At 40.6% G+C, this 22,043-nt stretch overlaps 1 protein-coding gene across 9 annotated transcripts in view; it reads right to left on the bottom strand.

Annotated features, from left to right (window-relative positions):
- LOC143345503 (glutamate receptor ionotropic, kainate 2) overlaps positions 1–22,043 on the bottom strand; it is a 168,329-nt gene that overhangs the window by 55,037 nt on the left and 91,249 nt on the right. For all 9 annotated transcript variants that reach the window (XM_076772683.1, XM_076772681.1, XM_076772682.1 and 6 more), the window contains exons 3-5: positions 18,495–18,656; positions 7,917–8,168; positions 4,521–4,696 (exon numbers count right to left, since the gene is read on the bottom strand). In XM_076772683.1, coding sequence (XP_076628798.1) covers positions 4,521–4,696; positions 7,917–8,168; positions 18,495–18,656 — 590 coding nt within the window. The remainder of the gene's footprint in view (positions 1–4,520; positions 4,697–7,916; positions 8,169–18,494; positions 18,657–22,043) is intronic.

The raw sequence follows: 22,043 nt of genomic DNA, 5'->3' as shown, positions 1-22,043 counted from the left end.
TATAGGATCCCTGATTTCGCTTTAATCTACGATTTATTCACCGGGAGGGAACAAATTTGTACAATCGCTTTCGATTTTTGTATCGACGCCAACTTCGATGACGAAAACGCAGTTGGATGGTGGGGAACCTGCAGGGGTATCCTGGAGGGAGACAGAGTCAAAGTGCAGAGAACGAGGAGGATAGAGAATCGGAACGCACAAAGAGATGGATCGTGGAAGGGCGGAATTGCACGAAAGTCAGGGCGTTTTTTGATTACCCGAGCAAAGAAGGGATATCCGCAGAAATCCCCAGGAGATGCTGCATGCAAATAACGGGGTTCCCGTCGACCACGTTCTGAACCAAGATTGCTTCTCGCCGGGGGTAAGAGGGCAAAAGGCTCTGAACTCGACCTGAAACGTCTTCGTCTATCCATCGACTTCCCGTATTAAAAAGTGGTAAAGTGGCAATTAAAAGTGAAAAAATTTCGTCTCGCCCTTCGACGAAAGTGCACCGCGATTCAAAACCGGATATGAAACGGTCCAAGATCGTTTTATTCAACCGTTCGTATCGAACTCGATCTCTATTCTTTGGATTTCCACGTAGATGCTAGCGTCGCTACAGAAAGTTCGTCTAAAGGAATAATCCTTCGGTTTAATATTCCATCGACGGAGTCTGTTTGTACGAGGAAAATTAGATTTTTCCCCCGGGAATAAATTCGCTGACAAGTCTGTCATGAAATTGATGTCAAAAAATACCGTGAAAATTTAATCGCTTTGACGTCAATTCGGCAGCTATCGATCGCGACAAGCGTGATACAAACCGAAATGCGGTCGCGTTTGTTGTTTCAAACTAGGCATTCTTTTTAGGAAAGTTCGTGGAAGTTGTGGGTGATTCGATTCACGAACGAGCGTGCACAAAAGTGGTTGATATAAATTTAAGAATAATTCAGAATGCAGATTTTATGCGTATGTTCAGAGGGGGGAAAAACGAGAAGAAACCATAGAATTTAGTGGAGTGAAAAACAAGAGTGGACAGAAGAGATTTGGCACGTATAAATTTGATTTAAGGAGCATTATACAAAAACGTGTGTCGTAACGTAATAGTTTTTCATTTTATCGATAAAAAAAAGTTACAAATCGTTTGGAGATTGAGCAACGAACGCAAGAGTATCGTCATCTACGTTTCGAGATAATTAATGTTAATGTAATAATACCTGTGTCTGACTCTGAGAGATTGAAACGCAAACTTTATTCCCCCACCGTAAAAACTAATCATGGATTCGTGAATTTTCTCCAGCCACGCGAATAAACGAGGAGCATTTTCGACCAGTGTCAATGAAACCGGAGAAATATCTGACCGTGTCGACGAACACCAGTTCATGGCAGCGTGCAGTTCGTCGGATTATGCAAATTTTTCTACGCATCGAACATGCGCGGAATCGTGAATAAGAGGCTCGAAAACAATAGGAAAACACAGTTTCCTTGAATGCGCATTAACGAACGAACGCTTGACTCTCGTGATATATTACTTTCGACTCTTTTTTTAATTGTGAAGAAAAATAAATCGAGCTTTTTTAAAAAATAACGCTACGCAAGCTAAGCATTAATATTTATAAGTTAATACGATTTTCGTATTAAGCGTTTCTCGTGTTTTCAGTTCTGCAAAAGAATTTCGATAGTTTTCTTTCAAACAGATTGAAACAATTTCGTGTTATAGTAACCGATAGATCGAATTCCAGTTGGAACAGTCGTATTCGCTTTTGGAACGAACGCGACGCTGAAACACGTGGCGAATTGTATTCCATCGTCGACAATTTCGGTTTGGAGGATATTGATTTGTACTTGAATAAAAATAGAGAGGCGTGTTTCCGTTTGCAGTGTTTGTTCGTTTAATATTTGGTGAATGCGCGCCGACCACGTGTGTGCTGTTCGATGTGTAAATTTCATTTCAAAGTTTTCTTTGCTTATCTGTAATTCTGCTCCCGCCTCTGATCAAAGATATGTTGGCTCATCTAATGTTTAACGAATGTATTTCTCTTTTAAAAATTTTAATTACTACGGTTTCGTTCAAAGTGAGCTTTTTAATCAGAGTTAATTTCGAATACTCGTAGAACCGAGTAAAGAAAACTCACACAATTCCTGTTGGAACATTTTATTATAACTTACAGTGTTTTGGAGAACGAATCCAAAGCTCGAGTCGAAACGTTAAATTCGTGTTTGCATTTAGGACCTGCCCGTCATTTTATTCCTCTTTGTGCGGATCTCTATTATTCGAGCCTCGAAACGAATAGAATGGAAACTGGAGGACCGTTTTTAGATTCTAGTGTATTTAACAAAAGTACAATAGTAGCCGCGAAAGAATTGTGCGAATTAAATCTCGAACAGTGCCGCCGGGAGAAGGAACTCTCCACGATTGGACGGAACAATACGCTTATGAGTCTTCAACGAGTGCCTCGTACAAGTTTGTACACCGAGTTTGCGCGGGAATACCGGCCTTTTACAGTAAGTAAACGGCACGACGGAGAAAAGAGAGAATTCTCCCGCGTTGAATTGCATTAATGTATTTGCTTAAAAATTGAAGATCCCTGCGAAAGTCGCTCGTCTCGACTCTGGTTTCCCGTCGCACAAAAATTCCATCGACTCGAAACGACCGAATAACGCTCCGGGAAAAAGCTATCGCGATGCAACCGCGCGTTCAAAGTTAAAATTCAACTTACGCGGAGCGAAGAAAAAGGACGACGGAACAACCGACTGACGGATGCACGCGAACAATACACGGCAAATAAAATTTACGAGCAACGAATTGCCCTTTGGAACGCCGCACGTCGTCCAATTCCTCGGTTCAGCGTTTCGCGTTTCGCGTTCTGTCTTTTTCACCAGTTTTAAGGATTTATTTCCGGAAAATGGAAGAAAGATGCCTCGCGAGGAAAAAGTGAACGAGATGCGCCGTGACCTTTCCTCGTAAGAAAAATGTGAGAGAAGCGTGAGTAACGCATAATCGTAATTTGCTTCACCTTCGTTGGTGCCTTCTTCCAGGGGAATGAAATTTATTTCTTCTTCTTCGTCCAGGAAGCGAACGAGTCGACTTGGGAAACTTCCTGCCAGTATCGAGAATTCTTCCATTTCCTGTTGCCTCGCTTGGCAGATTAGAGCACAATCGGGGATTCTATGGGATTGTTTTCCTTTGGCCAAGTTGATTCTTTCACTTTCTGGACCATAACCCTTCGCAGTCTCTGTTTCTTTAATATCTTTAGATTTCTATTTAAAACTCTAAACATAAACTGCTTATACTTTCCAAGGAGCTCTCTTCGAGCACTGCTTAATTTTTTTTTTTTATATTTATAAGGTAAATCGACGTTTGTCAATCGGTCCCTCCGGTATCGAAGTCTTTGCAGATTAAATACCGAGCTAGCAAGTATTATGGGTCTTCGGTTCTGTGTCTATCCCCAAGCTATACATATTTTACTTGCGGCGTCGATCGATAGCGTTCTCTTTTTCCGGTCCCACGAATAAGGATGTAAGCTTCTATGGGTTCCTACGATGCGAGAGATCTCCAGCGAGCTCCTTGCTCCTGGAGATCTGCACCAAGCTCCTTGTTGCAGGGCGTAACAGTATAATATTTTAGCTGACGTTACAGACGCAGGCCGGCCCCGAGCTACGATAAAGGAACTATCCGGCTCAAGAATTCGAGACTGCAAATTATTCTCGCTTGTACTACGAGACTCCAAAGTGGAGATTTACCGTCAGCAAACAAAGCTGATTCGGCGCAAAGGACAATCGGATCGATTAATGCTCGTCGACGGGGTTTCGTAGTCGTTTTGTCATCGTTTTTGGCCGTTTCTGTATTCAGAATGCAAATAAAAATATTACGTTCCAAGTAGGTTGGTTTCGATCGACTAAAATTTTAGGAGACATACAATTCGTACCTAAAAACAATAAATATTGCACGAATGAAATGAAACTTTTCGCCGTAGGTCGAAATGACTCATTCGACTACCGTATCGCTGGCAAACTATTTGCCTTCCGAGGGTTAATTGCAACGGGGTCTGTTTCGGACTGTTTTCAGCTGGAAATATTGGAACAAGAGGATCGAGGAGGAGGAAAATTTCAGGGCTTTTGTCTGTGACGGTAGAAAACCGATGTTAATTTGTATTCTCGTCTGCGCGGAAATTACGAAACGGTGGCGTTTATTTTAGGCTTTGATTTATCATCGAATTTTTCATTCTTTTTCAACACGCTTTCCAGCAAGAAATACTCTGCTGTAATTTGCTGCAATTTTAACGACTACTTCGATTTGAGAATACCTTGTTGAAATATTCTTGGTTAATTGTTCGCGGAATGCTGTTATCTCGAAACGAGCTTAACGTTGAAAACACGCAGGAAATTTTCAAACGGAGACGTTAGTATATTCGAGAATTAATTCCACAGGTAGATTCCGCTATTTCTGTACGAGCAATCCTCAGGATATCGTTCTCCAATTAAAGTATGCAAATTCGTAACAACTGCCGCGAAAAGGATTCTAGTTTCCATTAACAACTTACGGCTCGAAAAAATTGTTGCATGTGCGCAGGATCCGTGTCGACGATCAGCTTGTAAATCTCTTTGTGTCTGACTTCTCGAAGAACCTGTCTGTAAGATCCAGGACCTGCCTGGCGAATGTACATCTCCGTTCTCGCGGAGGGCGGCGATTTCACGAGGTCCTGTAGCTTGAACAATCCTGGAAACAGAGGAACGGAGAAAATATAGCCGATTTCCCATTTAGAAGATTTCTCGTTAAGTTCATTTTCGTGTTAGCTAGACTACGTTGCTAGAACTATTTATATCGAGACATCGGATCAGATAAAACATAAAATATTTGAGCGGTTTCGTAAAATAGTTACAGTACGCAGAACCCTCCTTGAAGCTTTCTATTTGCTCTACGGAGCTAAGAAAATATTGAATTTTCTATTTATCTCGGCGTCGATGGAAATGTTTCAGCGAAACTCGGGCGAGCAGCGTGCAATTTCGCGAGTGGCTTTGGAAAGATGGGTAATTTATTGGCACGTCGATGAAGAAAGCTGCTGATAATATGAAAAGGAGCATCGAGAGAGCGTTAGAATCGCGGAACTAATGGTTCCCGCGGAATAATTCGGACAAGCTATTTCCGTTAAAACCGTGAAATTGAAAGATAACAGACCGCTTCTTAGGGGTTTCCAATTATCGCGCCCCATCCTTCCGCGAACGTGCACGTACATCAAGCCAGTTTCGCGATACAGTACACATATATTTAGAACAACAGGGGTAAGCTGGTAACAGGGATGGAGGAATAGTGATACCAATACTTCGAGGGGAAAGTCTGCCTCGCGGAGCAACCATCCGACGTAAGGGATGGTTCTTGAGGTTGGAGATTTATGACGGTTTCGCACGCTACAAAAAGTACGTAAGATTCAGAAAGAATCCGTAAAAGATACATTCGCGTCCAGAGGGGGGCAACATTTCATTCGAATAATACCCGACTAATAAAACCAACCAGTGATTTATACGCGTCGCGTTTCAATAAATGATTAAACTTTCGTTTCGTCGTTACGAAATATTTAATTTGATGAAACGGAAACCACAAATATTTTTCTGCTCCGTAAATAATATATACCACCGGAATAAATGTTTCAGAGACCATGCAAATTTTACGTTTCCTGCCCGATGCAAAAGTGAAAAAGTTTGAGATTTTAATATCAGATTGCGGAATACATTTGCTACGCTTCGACTTTTCTTACTGTTTAAAGTACAAGTACAATCTGGCAAAATGGCTGAAACTTCAAAAATCTTCGTATTATTTTGTAGATTTGGACGAGGAATATTTGTTTAAAGATATTTCAGCCCGTCGAAACGAGGATAGCCCTTTATTGCGGCGGAGAGAAGTTTAATTCACGACAGAGTTTCATTCGCATCAAAGACCGAGGTCAGCCTGTTTAAAGACCGAGAATAGCCCTGAGCGGGTAATTAACGTCGAAGAATAATTGGCAGGGACGGCAGCGCGAGGCATCGTGTGCACGAGGTGTGTTCACTCGCCTGATTTACATACATACGCGAGTTTGTACCCCCAAACGTCGTGTCGTTCCGTGTAACAAACGTTGAAACGACGTGACGTCCCAGTGAAACATTAATGCGGGTCTACTACGCATCCTTCCAGCGCGAAAGAGTTATGTTTTGTAGTCGTATTCGTTCGCGTTGCTTCGGGCGACAAAAAAAATTAGACAGAACCCCGAAAGCTGGGTCGAAATGTTGACTTTGGCGCTCCACGAATTATTAGAATCTCGCATTTTCTAGGCGATATTTCACTTTATTTTAAATGTAACTTCTTATTAAAAAATTGCAATCTTAATGAAGTTTCGAACAAAATTCCGTTCACTGTGAAAATGGGGCACAAGTCCATGAATACGATTTTATACTTCTACAATAGTAATGTTACCTTTCAGAACTCGTAACGCGAATAAAACGAACATAATGCCTTCGTTACGTTCCTCGAAATAATTTTACAGTTCTGCAATTTAAATTTGATTTCCTTTTTTACGGGGTTAGAGTGGATGATTCGATGTTGTAACAACTTGGGGAAAAGTTGATCCATATTACGGCGATCAGGATGTTCGGAAGCTTTATCAGATTCCGAGACGAGAAATGGTCGCGTATTTCCGACGAATGCTTTCGTGGGACGAAACGACGGAAATGCTCGATGACGTGCTCCGTCGCGAAAGAATTTTCGAAACGTTTCTGTTCCGCGATGGCTGGGAATTTATGACTGGCGTGGACATTAAAGCGATGTAAAAAAAGGGAGATTCTTTCCTCCGTCGCTGCAAAAAACGCGTAGCTCGTATATCCGTCGCGATCACGACGTCTAATCAGGGAAAATAAATTCAACGAAGGATCGATCTCTTTCCAGACGATCAACCGTTTCGTAACGCAGGACCAATTGCAATTATTCACAATGTAGATTCTACGCAAAATAAAAGAACCCCGTTTACAAAATCTATTTCGATTCAAATTCACATCGCTCGTATCTCGATTTCAACGTTTAACGTCTGCAAAACTGTTGGCGTAGCGACGCTGTAATTCAACGTCGAGTTCTCGGTGACACGGGTGAACTGGGCGGTTTTCGAAAAAAAAATCAGCGACTTCGGTGTCGAATCCTTCGCGACCGTACGCGGAACAGCTCAGTTACGTCTGCGTGCGAATGACAGGCCGACATTTCGCTCCGTGGCGGCATCCACTTCCGCCTGCTGATTTCGACGTTCTATTTGCATAGGGACGCATCACTGAGCCGAACCGACGCGGAGAGTACACCGTGAAAAATAAAAAAAAAATACGGGTATGACACGTTACACCATCCGAGTGCGGTGTTCCGTGATTACTTGGAGAGTGGTGCTCGTATAGTTGCAAATCTGACCGCGCCTGGAAGGTTTATCGTTCGGTCCACCTGGCGAATTTTTCACCCTGGCGCGCGAACCCTTACGAGCCACGCGAAAACTACAAACGAAAATAATCACCGTCGTTCGTTTCCGTCGCGCGAACACGTTCGTTCGAACTAAAAACGGGAGGACGATGAAATATTATCGAACATCTATCAATCTACGGTTTTATGAGTACGTTTCCAGTAATGCACGAAGTGAATTATGTAGCAAATCCATTAAGCAACGCTATAATGCTCTACCTTGGCTGTCTAACGTGTAAAGTTTTGACATCCGGAACTCCTAACTCAGAACTAACCAAGATCTGTTTCCCCCGGAGTACTCGAGCTCGCAAATACACGCGGGTCGCTCGAATACGTTTAGCGTTATTTCTTACGAGATTTTCTTTTAATCTGATTGTTATTCTTAGTGGCAAGATAATTGATTTTTTATATAGGTGTTACGAACGAGTGTTTGATAGCAGTTGAACATGGTAAATATATTTTCTCCGCTTACCGTAGTCTTCCTCGTAGATGATTGCGACTCTGGTCCAGTTTAGGAAGGACATAAGATCCTTGAAAGCCTTGTTCAAGTGGTCTTGCGAGGGATAGAGGTTTATGCTAAACTCTTTGAATGTTGGCTCGAAGTCGACTCTCGCTTCCAGATGCGGGACGTCCAAAGCCTCGCATATGCTCTGTATGTGGGCGCCCAATAGAGGATCTGATGGCCCGAAGATCCCCTGGACCGATCTCGATAGCTGTTTGCAAGCTGCAAAACGAAGCACCGACTCGATCAGTCGTAAACTCGTGCGAAGAAATTCCAGATACGATTATAAATAGGGTCAGTTGCTCTAACATAGAATACGTTTTTAATTTGGAATACCACAATATTAAAGAATCGTGATTTGATGCTCGTAATAAATCGTTACTACATTTTACATTTGACTGTTACCAGTCAAAAGAGTATAAAATTTCCTATAAATTCGTAATATTTGAGTTTTTATAAAAGGCCATATTAGGACAACTGACACTATATTTAACTGTGCAGAACTGTGTAATGCTACAGCGTTTGATTATTTTGCATCATATAAAATGATTACTTCTGCAAAATTTGAAAAAAACATCCTCTTTAATAACTGTAATATACAGGGTGTTCGGCCACCCCTGGGAAAAATTTCAATGGGAGATTCTAGAGGTCAAAATAAGACGAAAATCAAGAATACTAATTTGTTGATGGAGGCTTCGTTAAAAAGTTATTAACGTTTAAAGTTCCGCCCGTACTGAATTTTTTTCTAGAAAGTGAGTAGGATTTCGGGGGTATATACAGGGTGTCCCGTAAATAGTGTAGGAGCCGGAAATGTGGGGTAGCTGAGACGATTCTGAACAACAATTTCCTTTGCAAAAATGTCGGATGGAGCTTCGTTTTTGAATTATTAACGAAAAACACTGACGAATCACGGCGCGTGCCTGCCGCGCGCTCAGGGCCGTCCGAACTAAGAGAGCCACCGTGTCGGGTAGGTAGCAAGATGTGCATCGGAGATACGTCGAGGAACGAATACAAATAATTAAAAATACTACCACTGCAACTGTTACCTCTGCAGATTGGATAAATCAGTCAGATAAATCGAATTTATTAATTATTTGTATTCGCTGTTTCCAAGAAAGAAGAAATAAAATGTGGGAAGATGCTCTCGGAATTTTTAGGAAATTAATTCTTCGCACCTGAGTGACGCTTCTCGCCAGAGTGTGTTAAAATTAAAATAAGAATTATTTTCAGAAAATTAAAATAAATACGGTAAGAACCATTTGTAATCGTTTGTTATTAAAAACTGTACTGGAAAAGCAGACTGGATTTGTGCGAACCGAAACATTTTTCGCATGCAAGGGGTTAATAGAGAATTAATTGAAATTCGCCTTACCCATTTACTTGCAAGTTGCAATAGGGCCAGTTAGTGCACCCCTGTCGATCATGGAAAGGTCGAAGACCCCAATAAAAATCAGCTGATGGGACGGCCCGGTCACTGCACCCGCTTCTTACCCCGAAAATGTAAAAGTGAAAAGTGCTAGTGACCGTACTGTAAAGTGTTTTCGGGGTAAGAAGCGAGTGCAGTGACCGGGCCGTCCCATCAGCTGATTTTTATTGGGGTCTTCGACCTTTCCATGATCGACAGGGGTGCACTAACTGGCCCTATTGCAACTTGCAAGTAAATGGGTAAGGCGAATTTCAATTAATTCTCTATTAACCCCTTGCATGCGAAAAATGTTTCGGTTCGCACAAATCCAGTCTGCTTTTCCAGTACAGTTTTTAATAACAAACGATTACAAATGGTTCTTACCGTATTTATTTTAATTTTCTGAAAATAATTCTTATTTTAATTTTAACACACTCTGGCGAGAAGCGTCACTCAGGTGCGAAGAATTAATTTCCTAAAAATTCCGAGAGCATCTTCCCACATTTTATTTCTTCTTTCTTGGAAACAGCGAATACAAATAATTAATAAATTCGATTTATCTGACTGATTTATCCAATCTGCAGAGGTAACAGTTGCAGTGGTAGTATTTTTAATTATTTGTATTCGTTCCTCGACGTATCTCCGATGCACATCTTGCTACCTACCCGACACGGTGGCTCTCTTAGTTCGGACGGCCCTGAGCGCGCGGCAGGCACGCGCCGTGATTCGTCAGTGTTTTTCGTTAATAATTCAAAAACGAAGCTCCATCCGACATTTTTGCAAAGGAAATTGTTGTTCAGAATCGTCTCAGCTACCCCACATTTCCGGCTCCTACACTATTTACGGGACACCCTGTATAATGACCAAAAATGATTGTAATTGACCCCCGCAACCGAGAATAATTTTTTTAGAATTAATTAAAAATTTTTTTTTTCGTCGAAAAATTTAGGCACCTGCCCCCTGTCGATTTTTCTTAAAAATTAGTTTCTCATTTTTGATAATTTTATTTGACGCCCTACAGAAAAGTTGTCCAATACTTTTTTGTAGGTACCCATGAGCTCTACTTCAGAAAAAAGTTTCATTGAAATATATTCACTATCGTAGGAGTTATGGCTGTTTGAAAATTGGACCATTTTTATGGGGTTTTTCTCATTTTGCGGGGTCAAGGACCAACTTTTCGAATATTTTTGCGATTTTTACATATTTTCCATCAAAATATGCGTAGTTTGCTTTTTTAAACGTTAAAATCGTCCAATCCGTTCAGAAGTTATGACGTTTTAAAGATTCACATGAAAATTCGGGCAAACATTTTTGGCCAGAAAGTATATTTTCGTTAAGGAATTTTTTTCTCGAAACTGAGTAGGAATTTGAGGGTATGTATAATGACCAAAAATGATTGTAATTGCCTACTGTAACTATATATAATTTTTTTAGTATAATTTGAAATTTTTTTTATTTCGTCTAAAAATTTCAGTACCTTATCGAATTTTTTTTTCGAAAGTGGGTAGGATTTCAGGGGTATGTGTATTCACCAGAAATGATTGTAATTCAACCCCACAATCGAATATAATTTTTCCAGAATGATTTGAAATTTTTGAATTTAATTGTTAATAACTTTTTAACGAAGCCTCCATCAACAAATTGGTATTCTTGATTTTCGTATTATTTTGGCCTCTAGAATCCTCCATTAAAATTTTTCCCAGGAGTGGCCGAACACCCTGTATAAAAAGGACGAACGAACACTGAAAGAACTCCAATTTTCATAATACTATAAAGCATGTTCTACTTTTAACTATTACTTTCGTGGCGCAGATCACATAAAACGAAGAATTCGGAAGCCACAGACAGGAAAGGGGGTAGAAACGCCCAAAAAGAAGCAGCTCTACAGTGCGAGGACGGAGATACGCGGATGACTGGCTCCGACGCGGCGATTTCATATTTCAAGATGAGACGCGCTCGCGTGTCTCGTATCAACCTAAACCCCCGACAGAAATTTTCACGGGAAATTTCATGCCTTCCATATTTCCTTTATACTGTTTCCTCGCGTACACGGCGAACAAGAGATCGATGGGGAACGTTTTAGTCCCTATCGGCAATTGTCAAGTTCGAGGTCGAGGTCGACGTTGGAAAAATAGACAGGAAATTGATACGTTCGACTTTCTGATCCATTATCCTTTCAGCTGCACGCCTTCGACCTCAGACACGGTTCTCTCTTTCGGTAACGATTCCTGGCACGCGTGTAGAGGCCCACCGGGAACGAGAATGGATGAGTTCGATTTCGGCACTGGGATTTCGGGGTGTTTAAGTATCCTCTACTTTGTCCGCGCGCGTTTTGAATTATTCAGGAGACTTTTTTCGTCCTCAGACCGTCGCGCTGAGAACAACGACGATCCTGACTCATCGTTCTTGCATTCGCGAAACTGCTTTTTTTAAAAAAAGAATTGTTCGAATAATTGAGGATTTATCAAATTCATCTTTTGCTTTGTTCCGACAATTTAGTTTAATCGTTAAATTCTAATTCTACCGTTCCTTGTTACTTATTATCTTTTTAATACGTATCTGGAAAATAATTTTACAACTAACAAACTAGAATTCTGTCTTAATTGAGGAGATACTTGATATGTATTCTATTTTTAAAAAACATTTTCCCTTTCAGTGTAACGTTTCTTCAGAATGTAGAAACATAATACCGAAGGAACTCGAGAGCTTGCACAAAACACGGGAACGTAGATTAAAGATAGACTGTATATAAAGTTTTCTCTTTAATTTCTGTTTTACTTAACGTTCTTATTACCAAAGTGAACAAAATTTTACTTTTTTTTTTATTTTACTTTTCTGTGGTCCTTGGATGCTAAAACAGTTTTGGGAAAAAAGTAACTCGTGTCAGGTAAATAATTAATTTCAACGTTCTACAGAAGATTAATAATATTCTATTAGTAACAATTTGTATCTTGGTCTCGTTATTTTCTTCTCTCAGTTTTCATAAGTGGTAGATTGTTTTACATTTCGCTTTAGACGTACCTCTCCAAAGGATGATAATTGATCCATTGAGTGCACATTTTTTTACTTCTGTAAAAACACCCTTAGTCACCACTTAGGGCACTGTGTGTAGTAAGTTATGCATGACGTTGTTTTACATGGTATTTTTTGAAGTTGTTCGCGCACTGTGCGAAAGTTTCACAATGACATTAAGCTTAATAAGAATTTTATAATGAACAGCGTAAAGTACCACGTTTTCATAAATTGTACGTCTCCCACAAAAATATTCTATGTTACGCAACCGGTGGTTTTCATTCTGGCAAAAGAACTCAAAGGAACAACGTTGGTGCTTCAACGAGAATATGTATACTTTTATCGTTGAAATTAAATATTGTTTGTTGAATGAAAAATTCAATACTTTTCTAAGTAATGCGAAAGTTATCTCAAGAAATTTAGAACAAAATTACGCGCATAAGTTTTATTCTTGCGTCATAATGAAATTTATTTTTCTTTTTCATAATGTTATCTGTCGAACGTACTATTGAATATATTATTACATTTCGAATCTCTTTGATCGATTCTTCGCGGTTACATTAAATACAGACGAAGTGACGTTAATGTCCCTGTGAAATCGAGCGAGGAGAAAATTGTGGAAAATGTAACTCCCATGGAATAGCGAGCTTTCGATGTTCCCGTGGCGCACGTCAGCGGAACAACGTGGTTTACGGAACAAATTTATGCCGCGTTTGTTCAGATTTATTCACCGTTAAACGTCGAATCCTGATCGCCATTTCGATGTGCGTGCACGACGTAACAGTGAACCGATGAAAACTTTATTAAAACACAAAATTCGAAAATAGTAACCACGTCTCGCGTAAACATTTTTATTTACTGCAATAAAAATGGCTAAATAACCGAAATTACAGTCATTGTTTTAAACTCCATCGACTGATAAAACATAGTCGGGTACAAGAATTTGTTTTTATATTGTATACGAGTACCAGAATGTTTAGTTGACTCGAATGTAAACATATTCAGAGTAAACTGATGCATATTTGTTATTTCCACGTGGTTTATTGATAAACGCAGGAACATCAAATATTGCTTCTCTATAATATTATGCGATAACATACTTTACAGGATAGAGAATCAAAAATCAAATTATTGAACCGACACAGAATATATTTGCTTCGAGCAAGCTTATTTATTCGACGATTTTAGTTACCGTATAAGAACCAACAAGCAAAAGGTTCGTAAAAAAAAGTATACCAAACTGATTGGAAGAACAAGGTTCAATAAATACGGCTGTAAACGAAAGCTAAATATTTTACTCGGTCCAATTCTACTTCAAAGGAAAAGTCTCCTCATTCCCCGTAATCTTTAAATATTTATCAAAAGTATCATCGTCGACGACCGAACGTACTTTCCCAAACTTTTCACAGTTCCCGTTACTTACTAATAAGTCAGTCTCTATTACTTTTATTAATATTTACGGACTCTTACCAACTATAATTCAAGGAGCTCGAAGTACGCTCGAACCGCCACAAGGAGCAAAAGCAAAGACACACAGAAACGAGGAAGAGAAACCATTTCTCAAATTTCATTGAGCAATTTCGAAGGCAGCTTCGATGCTTTCGTGCGGAACAATATAATGAATATTTTCGTTTATTGCCGGCAAAGTTTCTTCGCGTTCGACGATTCGAGAGGTTTTACAATATGGTAGAAAATGCCAAAATGGATGTTCTCTACCCAGCTTCGTCCGATATAGAAATACCGAAATCAATTATAATTATTTTTGTTCGTTAAAAATCGTAACTCGACGACTCTGAAATAAAGTTTGAATCCGGGTGTTCACAGATTTGAGCGTTAAACGTGGTCTTGATATTTACGCGAACGATATTGTTCAATATTTTTCATTTCGTTTCGCAAATGGTTAGAAATGGAGGAGGCTATACGGTTTCACGAATGAATTTCGCGCTTCGCGGTCGTTAACTCAGCATTGTTACGCAATCCTTAGGTCTCTGTTCCGTATACAAATGGCGCCTGGAATGCCGTTATGCGACCCCCTACGGAAATTAGCGACGAAGCCATTTCTGGATGTCATCGTACGCGGTGACGAGTCGCGGTTCTCGTAACGACCGTTCGAACGATGGCTCGGTGCATCCGTTCTCTGTCCAGGGACACGCATTTTGCGATGCAATTTATGGGCAAGTCCGTTGATTCCGTCAATATTAACTAACGAAACCTCTGTGTAACGATTTTACAATTAACGTGACAGCAATTAAAGCTCTTGAGTTTGTGTTTCCGGTCATTCAGAGGCACTTTCTGTCTTATGGACCACGGTATAACGAGATCCTACTGGTCGAGCAGCTGTAATTTCTGTTTGAAATTACTAACTAGCGCGTACCATACTGTTAATAAGCTCGATTCGAAGGATCGTTACGTACCAACGCATCTTGCAATGGGTAGTATGCGATGTAATGCAGAAGCTGCATCGATTCTCTACAGGACGATTCAAAAGGAACTGCATCACTTATTTTTGATCGAATTAAATCGAAGAAAAGCTTTCCGTCGTATTGGAGTAATTTCAGCCCTGTTTTCGATCAATGTTGCGTTGGTATATTTATTTAGAATTTCCAGAAGAGTAATTTAACGTGAACAATATAAAAACAAAACGTGAAACCACAGTACTGTAAGGAACTTTTCTTATTGAATTCAAAAAATTCTGAAATTCCGAATAGATAATATTTAAGTATTAATTTGTCAGTGTAATGTATATTTCGTGATGCAAGTTTTGCATCGGCCTGTATTTGATTCTCCTGTTCCAATGTTCCGCAGGCTCCCTTCGAATCTCTAAGGTTTCTTCTTGCATGTTGCGTGGCGGTATGTTGAATGTTTGCGATTGACGGAGATGGCGAGGATGAGGGAAGTGCTGATTGCAGACTTCTAGATTCCAGAGGCGGAAAATTCCTGCGGAGGGACGAGTTAGTTTGCCAGAAACGGGTGGAGAGGATCGAGAAGCCAACAACTCGATGGTGGTTGTCTTCGTGTACTGTTAGTAAAGACGTATGTTATCGTCAGACGCTGACGTAGAGTTTGGCTGCACTTGTAACTTCTCTGTGGTACTGAGAGACAGCCTTCTGAGCAACTCTGCTTTTCTACTCGGATCTTATCTCGGTTGTCTTCTCTCGTAATTAATACGATCTTTGCTCCGTAATAATATAATAACTCGAACGTTCCTATACGGGACGATCAAATTCTTCGACGAAAATTATTTCGTCCCGTAAAATAATTCGTGTATTAATGTTTTAATTTTCGACATAGCTCTAATAACTACTGGATGTTCAGAGGCAAGAGTTTTCCAGTTCCTGTGGATTAACTCAAGCAAAAAGTTCTTTCCCAGTGTTTTTCGCGATAACGTCGTAAAAGCATAGTCTTGATACGGACTTTTCTTCCCAGGTTGAGTTTACTGGGACTCGCAATTTTGTCAGCTACGTTATCTTTATTTTCGGTCTTTTCTATTTACTAAAGTCTTTCTGTATCATTCTTAACAACTACCTTGGGAATACTTGAGACTACGTACATTCTTAAGACGACAGTATCAGAATTCACAACACAACCACTTTTTGAGAAGTCAGTGAATAAAGAAATGCATCTCCGTGGTTTGTTCCCACGTGCATGGGAAATTTACGACAAATACTAGTTACGGAATTTTGTTAAAACGGCGCACGTTCAAGGTATAGTTTTGACAATATAATAGGGTAATACATTAAATCCGAGTACCGTTCGAAACACAACGATTGTAACGCGACGGCAAACGCGTGAACAGTTCGGTTTGTTCGATAGACGGTGTCGTTGTTCCAGAAATAACGGTTCCATTGGTCGAGAAATACGCAGCTATGAAAACCGCGCGACAGGGGGGAAATGAAGTGTCTTCGAGGCTCAATAATTTCGGCCACGTTTACGACGAAATAGATATTCGTGGGAGATAGAACTTTGTTGCAAATTTATCGACGACCGGACGGATTTACGGTTTGCAATTTACGTTCGTCGGCCATCTACGATCGAGCAGCAAGAAACATCGTTACGGTTTTGCAGCGACCGACTCCGGCACTCGAACCGTGGTGCTGCATAAATTTTAGCTTATGCTCGCAGTTTCATCTCCGCCTTCGAATACACGTATCGAGTCGCCGTATTCCATTCCGCGCAAACTTGAATCTTCCGCGACAAATTCGCTCTACGGTGCCGGAAACGAGTTCGTTCGTCGAAAACAATTGTAAACTTTAGCCGGCCAACGGCAGCGTCTCGTTTCTAAACACCAAGGAACGGAAATAGAGGTCCAAGTAAGGAAAGAAACATAGAAAGAGAATTTAATTTCAACCGAGGCTCGATTTTAAATGAAAATTTAATTGAAATTATCCGTTCCTTCGCTCGAGTGATCGTTACTCGTCATAAATACGCCGACGACGCCCGGAAAATGCAGGAATATTTTACTCCGCGCCGGGAAATATTACTTCTTATTTTTGTTATAAATATTCCATAAAATTCGGAGTGGCTGGAAACGCAGTCCCGTCCGGAGTCACGGCAATAACGTTGCGTACTGGGTGGAGGAAAAAAAATCTCGACGAAGCGTTGAGTACCGAATCTAAGTCGTGCCGAGGATCCCGAGAAGATAATTTCTCTTTGGACGGGACGGAGTAAAAACCTTTCATTCGTATTTTCATCGACGCTCCGTTCGCAGATGTCCTCGTTAACGCGACGATTTAATTCCGACGTTGATTCTCCTCCGTGAAAGATCCATTTTCCTTCCTCAATGAGTGCAAGATCGTAAGAACGATCCCTTGGAAAGGATTGCTCGCGTTTTAAGGAAATGTGCCGTAATTCGTTCATAGCGTGTCAAATGACTGATCGATATCATATATCATCCACGCCTTGACAGACATTCGATAAATCTTAAATTTCTCTGCGCGTACATTACGATCATACTCATCTTTCACACCTGGACCGTCACAGTGATATTTACAAGTTGTATATTTCTGTTGTTAGAATTGCTGAAACAGCTTTACTTTTACTTCGAATTATTCTTCGAACGCTCTCCGAGAAATCATTCGCATAGGTGGAGACAGAAGTTCGCCAAAGACAAAGTTCAGAGCATTTTCCTAATTTATGCAGTGCCTGGAGCCCTCCCATAACTCATTTTGGGAACTCTATCACGAGAGAACTGCGCCTGGAGCACTTAAGATTATAATATTTAATCGCGACGTCATTATAATCAGAATCGTAACCGTGTTGTGAAAGTTCGATAAAGAGTTTCACGCGTGATATTATTTATCTGGAACGAGTAAAATCGTTTCCAAAATAAACGGACATTATTTGGGACTCGATACCAATAGAAGGAGCCGAAGTTCGAGGGCTCTTGGTTTTTTATCAGATAGAGAACTCGTGCCTTATCGGCGCCCGTGATGTTTTCGTGTCGAGACTTTCGCTCCAGATGTTTCGAGGCGTTAAATACGTTTCGCTCCCCGTGCAAGAGAGGACGAACCAAAGGGAAACCGGTTACCCTGTATATGGGTTATCTCGAGAAAGAAAAGAGAGTGTTCTTGGCGGAAGAAGATGTAATACAGGAAGAACTCGTGCAGCGAAGGCGCGTTGCAATTTTTTTTCGGTGGTTTTTGGCACGGTTTCGGCAACGATGTGGGTCAACCTGTTTCAGGGATCGTAAAGTTCCGTCGTGAAATACGACGGAGGAAACTTCAATCGAATTTAAATTAATTTATTTTCAACTCGTGTTTTGCGAGACGTAGCTTTTATTCTTTTTGATATTATTAATGCGCGAAGCTATAGAAAGAATCTTAGAAAACGGCACAAATCTCAAGAACAACGATCAACAAACGGGAAATATATTAAAAGAACGTGTTTCATCGTAAATTAAAATGTGCATTGGATGCAGCATCTTTGCATAATACAAAGTCTTAATTATAAATCAGTCTAAGTTGCAGGACAATGGGCCAAGTGAATGCAATGGAACTCTAGGTTATTGATGTTATTTGTAATCCAGGAACGGAATAGTATTAACGCGATATAGCAATAGAACTGAGTTCTTTCGTGTATTGTTTGTTCGTTTATCGAGGTATTGATGTTTGCTTGAATTAATTGCTACTCACCTTTCTTCGACGTCCTGAATGAATCGTCCTTAGGCACGTATTGGATATCGTAGACCAACGTCGTGTTCGCCAGAAGAGTTCTATCCTTATTAATTTTGTAAATGGCATATTTGAACGCCAGCTCCGATGGACTATCTTTCTGATCCTCCGTGAAAATCGCACCTGCAAATACGAAAAATCGAAAAATAGGCTCTAAAATATAATTTAAACTTCAATATATATCGCGAACGTGGTTAAAAAGTAGTCTAGTAACATAACCCAAGGATCTTAAATGTTAGGAACGTTATCAACGCTATCGGGATACAAGTGTCTTCGGTATCAGTATCGTGTTCGCCTTACGAAACTGCGACAAGAACATTCATGAAACGTTTATCGTATTACACGAGTTTCCTTCTTTGAAAATAATATAGCTTGACGTTGATACGCGACAGGTGCAGACGTCGAAAGTTTTCCCGACCACAGCTCCAATCTACCGCTTTTAATTACATCGTATTATATTAATTAGACAGCTGACAACTTCCGCGAGTGTAATTATAGATCGCCGGCGATGTTCTCCATCGGCGAAACGCTTATAATCGAGTTTCCTCTTACAAGCTGGTTGCCTCGTGGGAGCATAATCGGAAAAACATCGTCGAGCGAGCGTGAATGAAAGCGATCTCGAGTGATCTGTTCAATGCAACCCCCGGAGCCTTGCGGCGACTATGGTTATAGAAATACGAAGTGAAAATTGCAAGGAGATCAACGATAATCAACGTACAAAGATTTCGAGAAAAAGAGGTTGAATTTCTTCGTAAATGAAATTCTTCATATCGTTACAAAGATGTATTGGCTCGATTTAAAATTTCTTGACGGAAAACAACGGAGTTCGTAAATTCGATTGGGGAAAGCGTATCCATTCTAAAACTGAAGCTCTTTTAAAAGTCTGTCTCACGCGAGTTTCGAAACCCGAGGAGTAATCGCCAAGTTTACCTTTATTATCTCTTCTCATTAAACTAAAGGAAATTGTTAATCTTGAAACACGGTGAAGAAAATAGGAGAGAATTCCTTTAAAACTTACGTCGACAAGGATGAAACCGGGAAAAGAAAAATGAACAACCGACGAAACTTTCCTCCTTCGCTCATAATTTTACACATCAAGCCTGGCCCTTACACTTTCAACTTTCCCAGCTTCGATAGTTAATTTTATTTCGCCCGGGATTCGTTGCACCTAACCGCGCGTGCTTCCATCCGAACGAACCAAGTTTCGTTCTCTTCTTACGTTCTTTTCTCGTTTAATTCGCTGCGTACGACGTGTTAGCGAGTTTATTAAGAGCAATCCATCTTAAGGCAGCCAATCTCGTTCCCGGGACGCTTTAATCTTTTTCCACGTTGGCTCGTTGCTCCTGGCGAAGTATCATCGTCCCCCTTCCCGTAAACTCGAACGAAGCTACGTTCGATTCGTCTCTATCCTTTCATCTCTTCTCGCTGACTAATGATGCCTCGCGACAGACATTTTACGCTACGCGCGAACTCGGGTGGATTATTAATTTACACGATAAAATTGTCAGCCGAAATTGTTCGAATCTATCCGCGTCATGGCTGGAACTTCCCCTCGGACGCGAACTTCATTCGGGAAGGTCGAATCAATCTCCATCACTCTTACAAAACGACCCCGACGATAATTGGCTAACCTGAATTAATTGTTTCCAAACGATCTTCGAGCTAGGGTACACCCCCTCCCATCTAATTATCGCTGTAGAAGCGATTAATCCGCTGGCTTTTCGTCAAATTACTACGCGTTTTCCCCGGATTAGTACCTTACAAATGATCCTGAACTTTGATTTTGAAGTCTAAGGCGAGAATTGTGTTTTAAATATGCTACGTAGAGATCGATATAACAATTTTTCGTACTTTTACATATTTTCAAGTTATTCTACAGCAGCTGTCGTTCAAAGTCACATTAAGGGTACGGAAACGTAGGGTGAGAGTGACGACCTGGTATTGGTTATATGGAGATTCCAACAACTTGATAAAGATTTCAGAGAATCCAATACGTATTCAGCTCATATTTTTCATATTTCATATTTGTAGTTACTAACACGTGAACACTCATTTCCAACGAGAGTCAAAAAAGAAGCTTTTATCATTTATTCGAGTAAAGTTTTGTCTCTGATATTTGTCACCGGGGCAGGTATTCGGCGTCTGACTAGTATAGCCCCATTTCACTTGCTCGGTGTGGAGCAAGCTTCAGAAGGCGCGCGTTACTTAAAGGGACCCGCTGGCGTGCTTTACGAATCGCTTCAAAAGTGAAACGTTTCCTAGGAAGCACGAGAAGTTGCATTGAAATTGAATGTCACGCTCCGAGGACGAGAAAAATATTATTATTACTCCTTCGCATCGTCTCCACAGTGGGAGAAATAAGTTTCCGTAAATAATATGTCTACTCGAAAAGTTCCCAAGTTTCTCATTGATGCTTTATAGCGATCTTCCTAAACGAACTGGAGCATGAATTTATTTTATTTTATTTTATTTTATTTTATCTGGGTTCGTGTTCGATAAACGATTGTGTTTGAGTTCGGTAGATCGTTGGAACAGTTGCCAAATATTCGCGACATATTAGAGAATGGATCAACATCGTGGCGACTCGCAGAAAGTGGAATAAAGTCGTAGCGATCGCGGTCGAGCAAATTCCCCGGAGAACAGAACAGTTTGTTATTTGATTCGCTCGACCCCGTTCCGAACCGTTTGTCCAGCAAAACCTCTCGCAAGATCTTGAAATATCGACCATTCTGTACCGTCGACGTTGTTTCTAATTCTTGACTTGGAATTCCGCGCATCGACCGGCTGTTTAATTGATGAGATTGCACTTTCAGAGAATCGTGCGTCGTTATGACAAGCAGCATAATACTAAGTGCCAATTCCGTTTTGGGAAATTCGTCGAGAGTGGCACTTCCGCCTTGCGAGAAGTTTTACAGCCAGCAGCTTTTAATTAATCGCGAGCGAGACGGTGCTTCTTGCTCTCGTTCTGCCTCTCGACACCGGCCTGAAACGGGTGTGAATAATTAATGGCTTCTTCTGGGTGATGCGTCTGCGCCAGATAAGACTAGAAATAACTATCATACGTGCGGATAGTGAGATTTAATCATCAAGTTTTATTTAACGACACACGGTGGCTGGGCCTCTTACTTCGAAAGAAGCGCGAATTTTCATGTATATAAAAATAAACGAGTAATTTAAATATTTTTATTAACAATCGTTAGAGTTCAGTAATCGTAGAAGTGTATTTTTATATCGTTTCACATGTACGATTTGTCTCGTTTAATAGGCTGCCTTCTTGCCATGTTTGGCATCATTTTCTGGACTAAACTGTTACGCTGAGTTGATGTCATTTCAAGCTATTGCACGCTCCCGAGCATATCTATTTATATTTACAGCAGACAATGGAGGCAGATACGAAGTATCGGTCGCTGACGAGGGTGCATACAAAAGAGGTCACGTTTATGCACGTTAATGCATCTTACATCGCAACAATGTACCACCAAGTATTTCATGGGAGTGTTTAGATATGCA

This window comes from Colletes latitarsis, chromosome 9 (assembly GCF_051014445.1).
Source record: "Colletes latitarsis isolate SP2378_abdomen chromosome 9, iyColLati1, whole genome shotgun sequence".
NCBI classification, from domain to species: Eukaryota; Metazoa; Arthropoda; class Insecta; order Hymenoptera; family Colletidae; genus Colletes; species Colletes latitarsis.
Note: the sequence above shows the minus strand (reverse complement) of the source record. Positions and strands in the feature narration are given on the sequence as shown.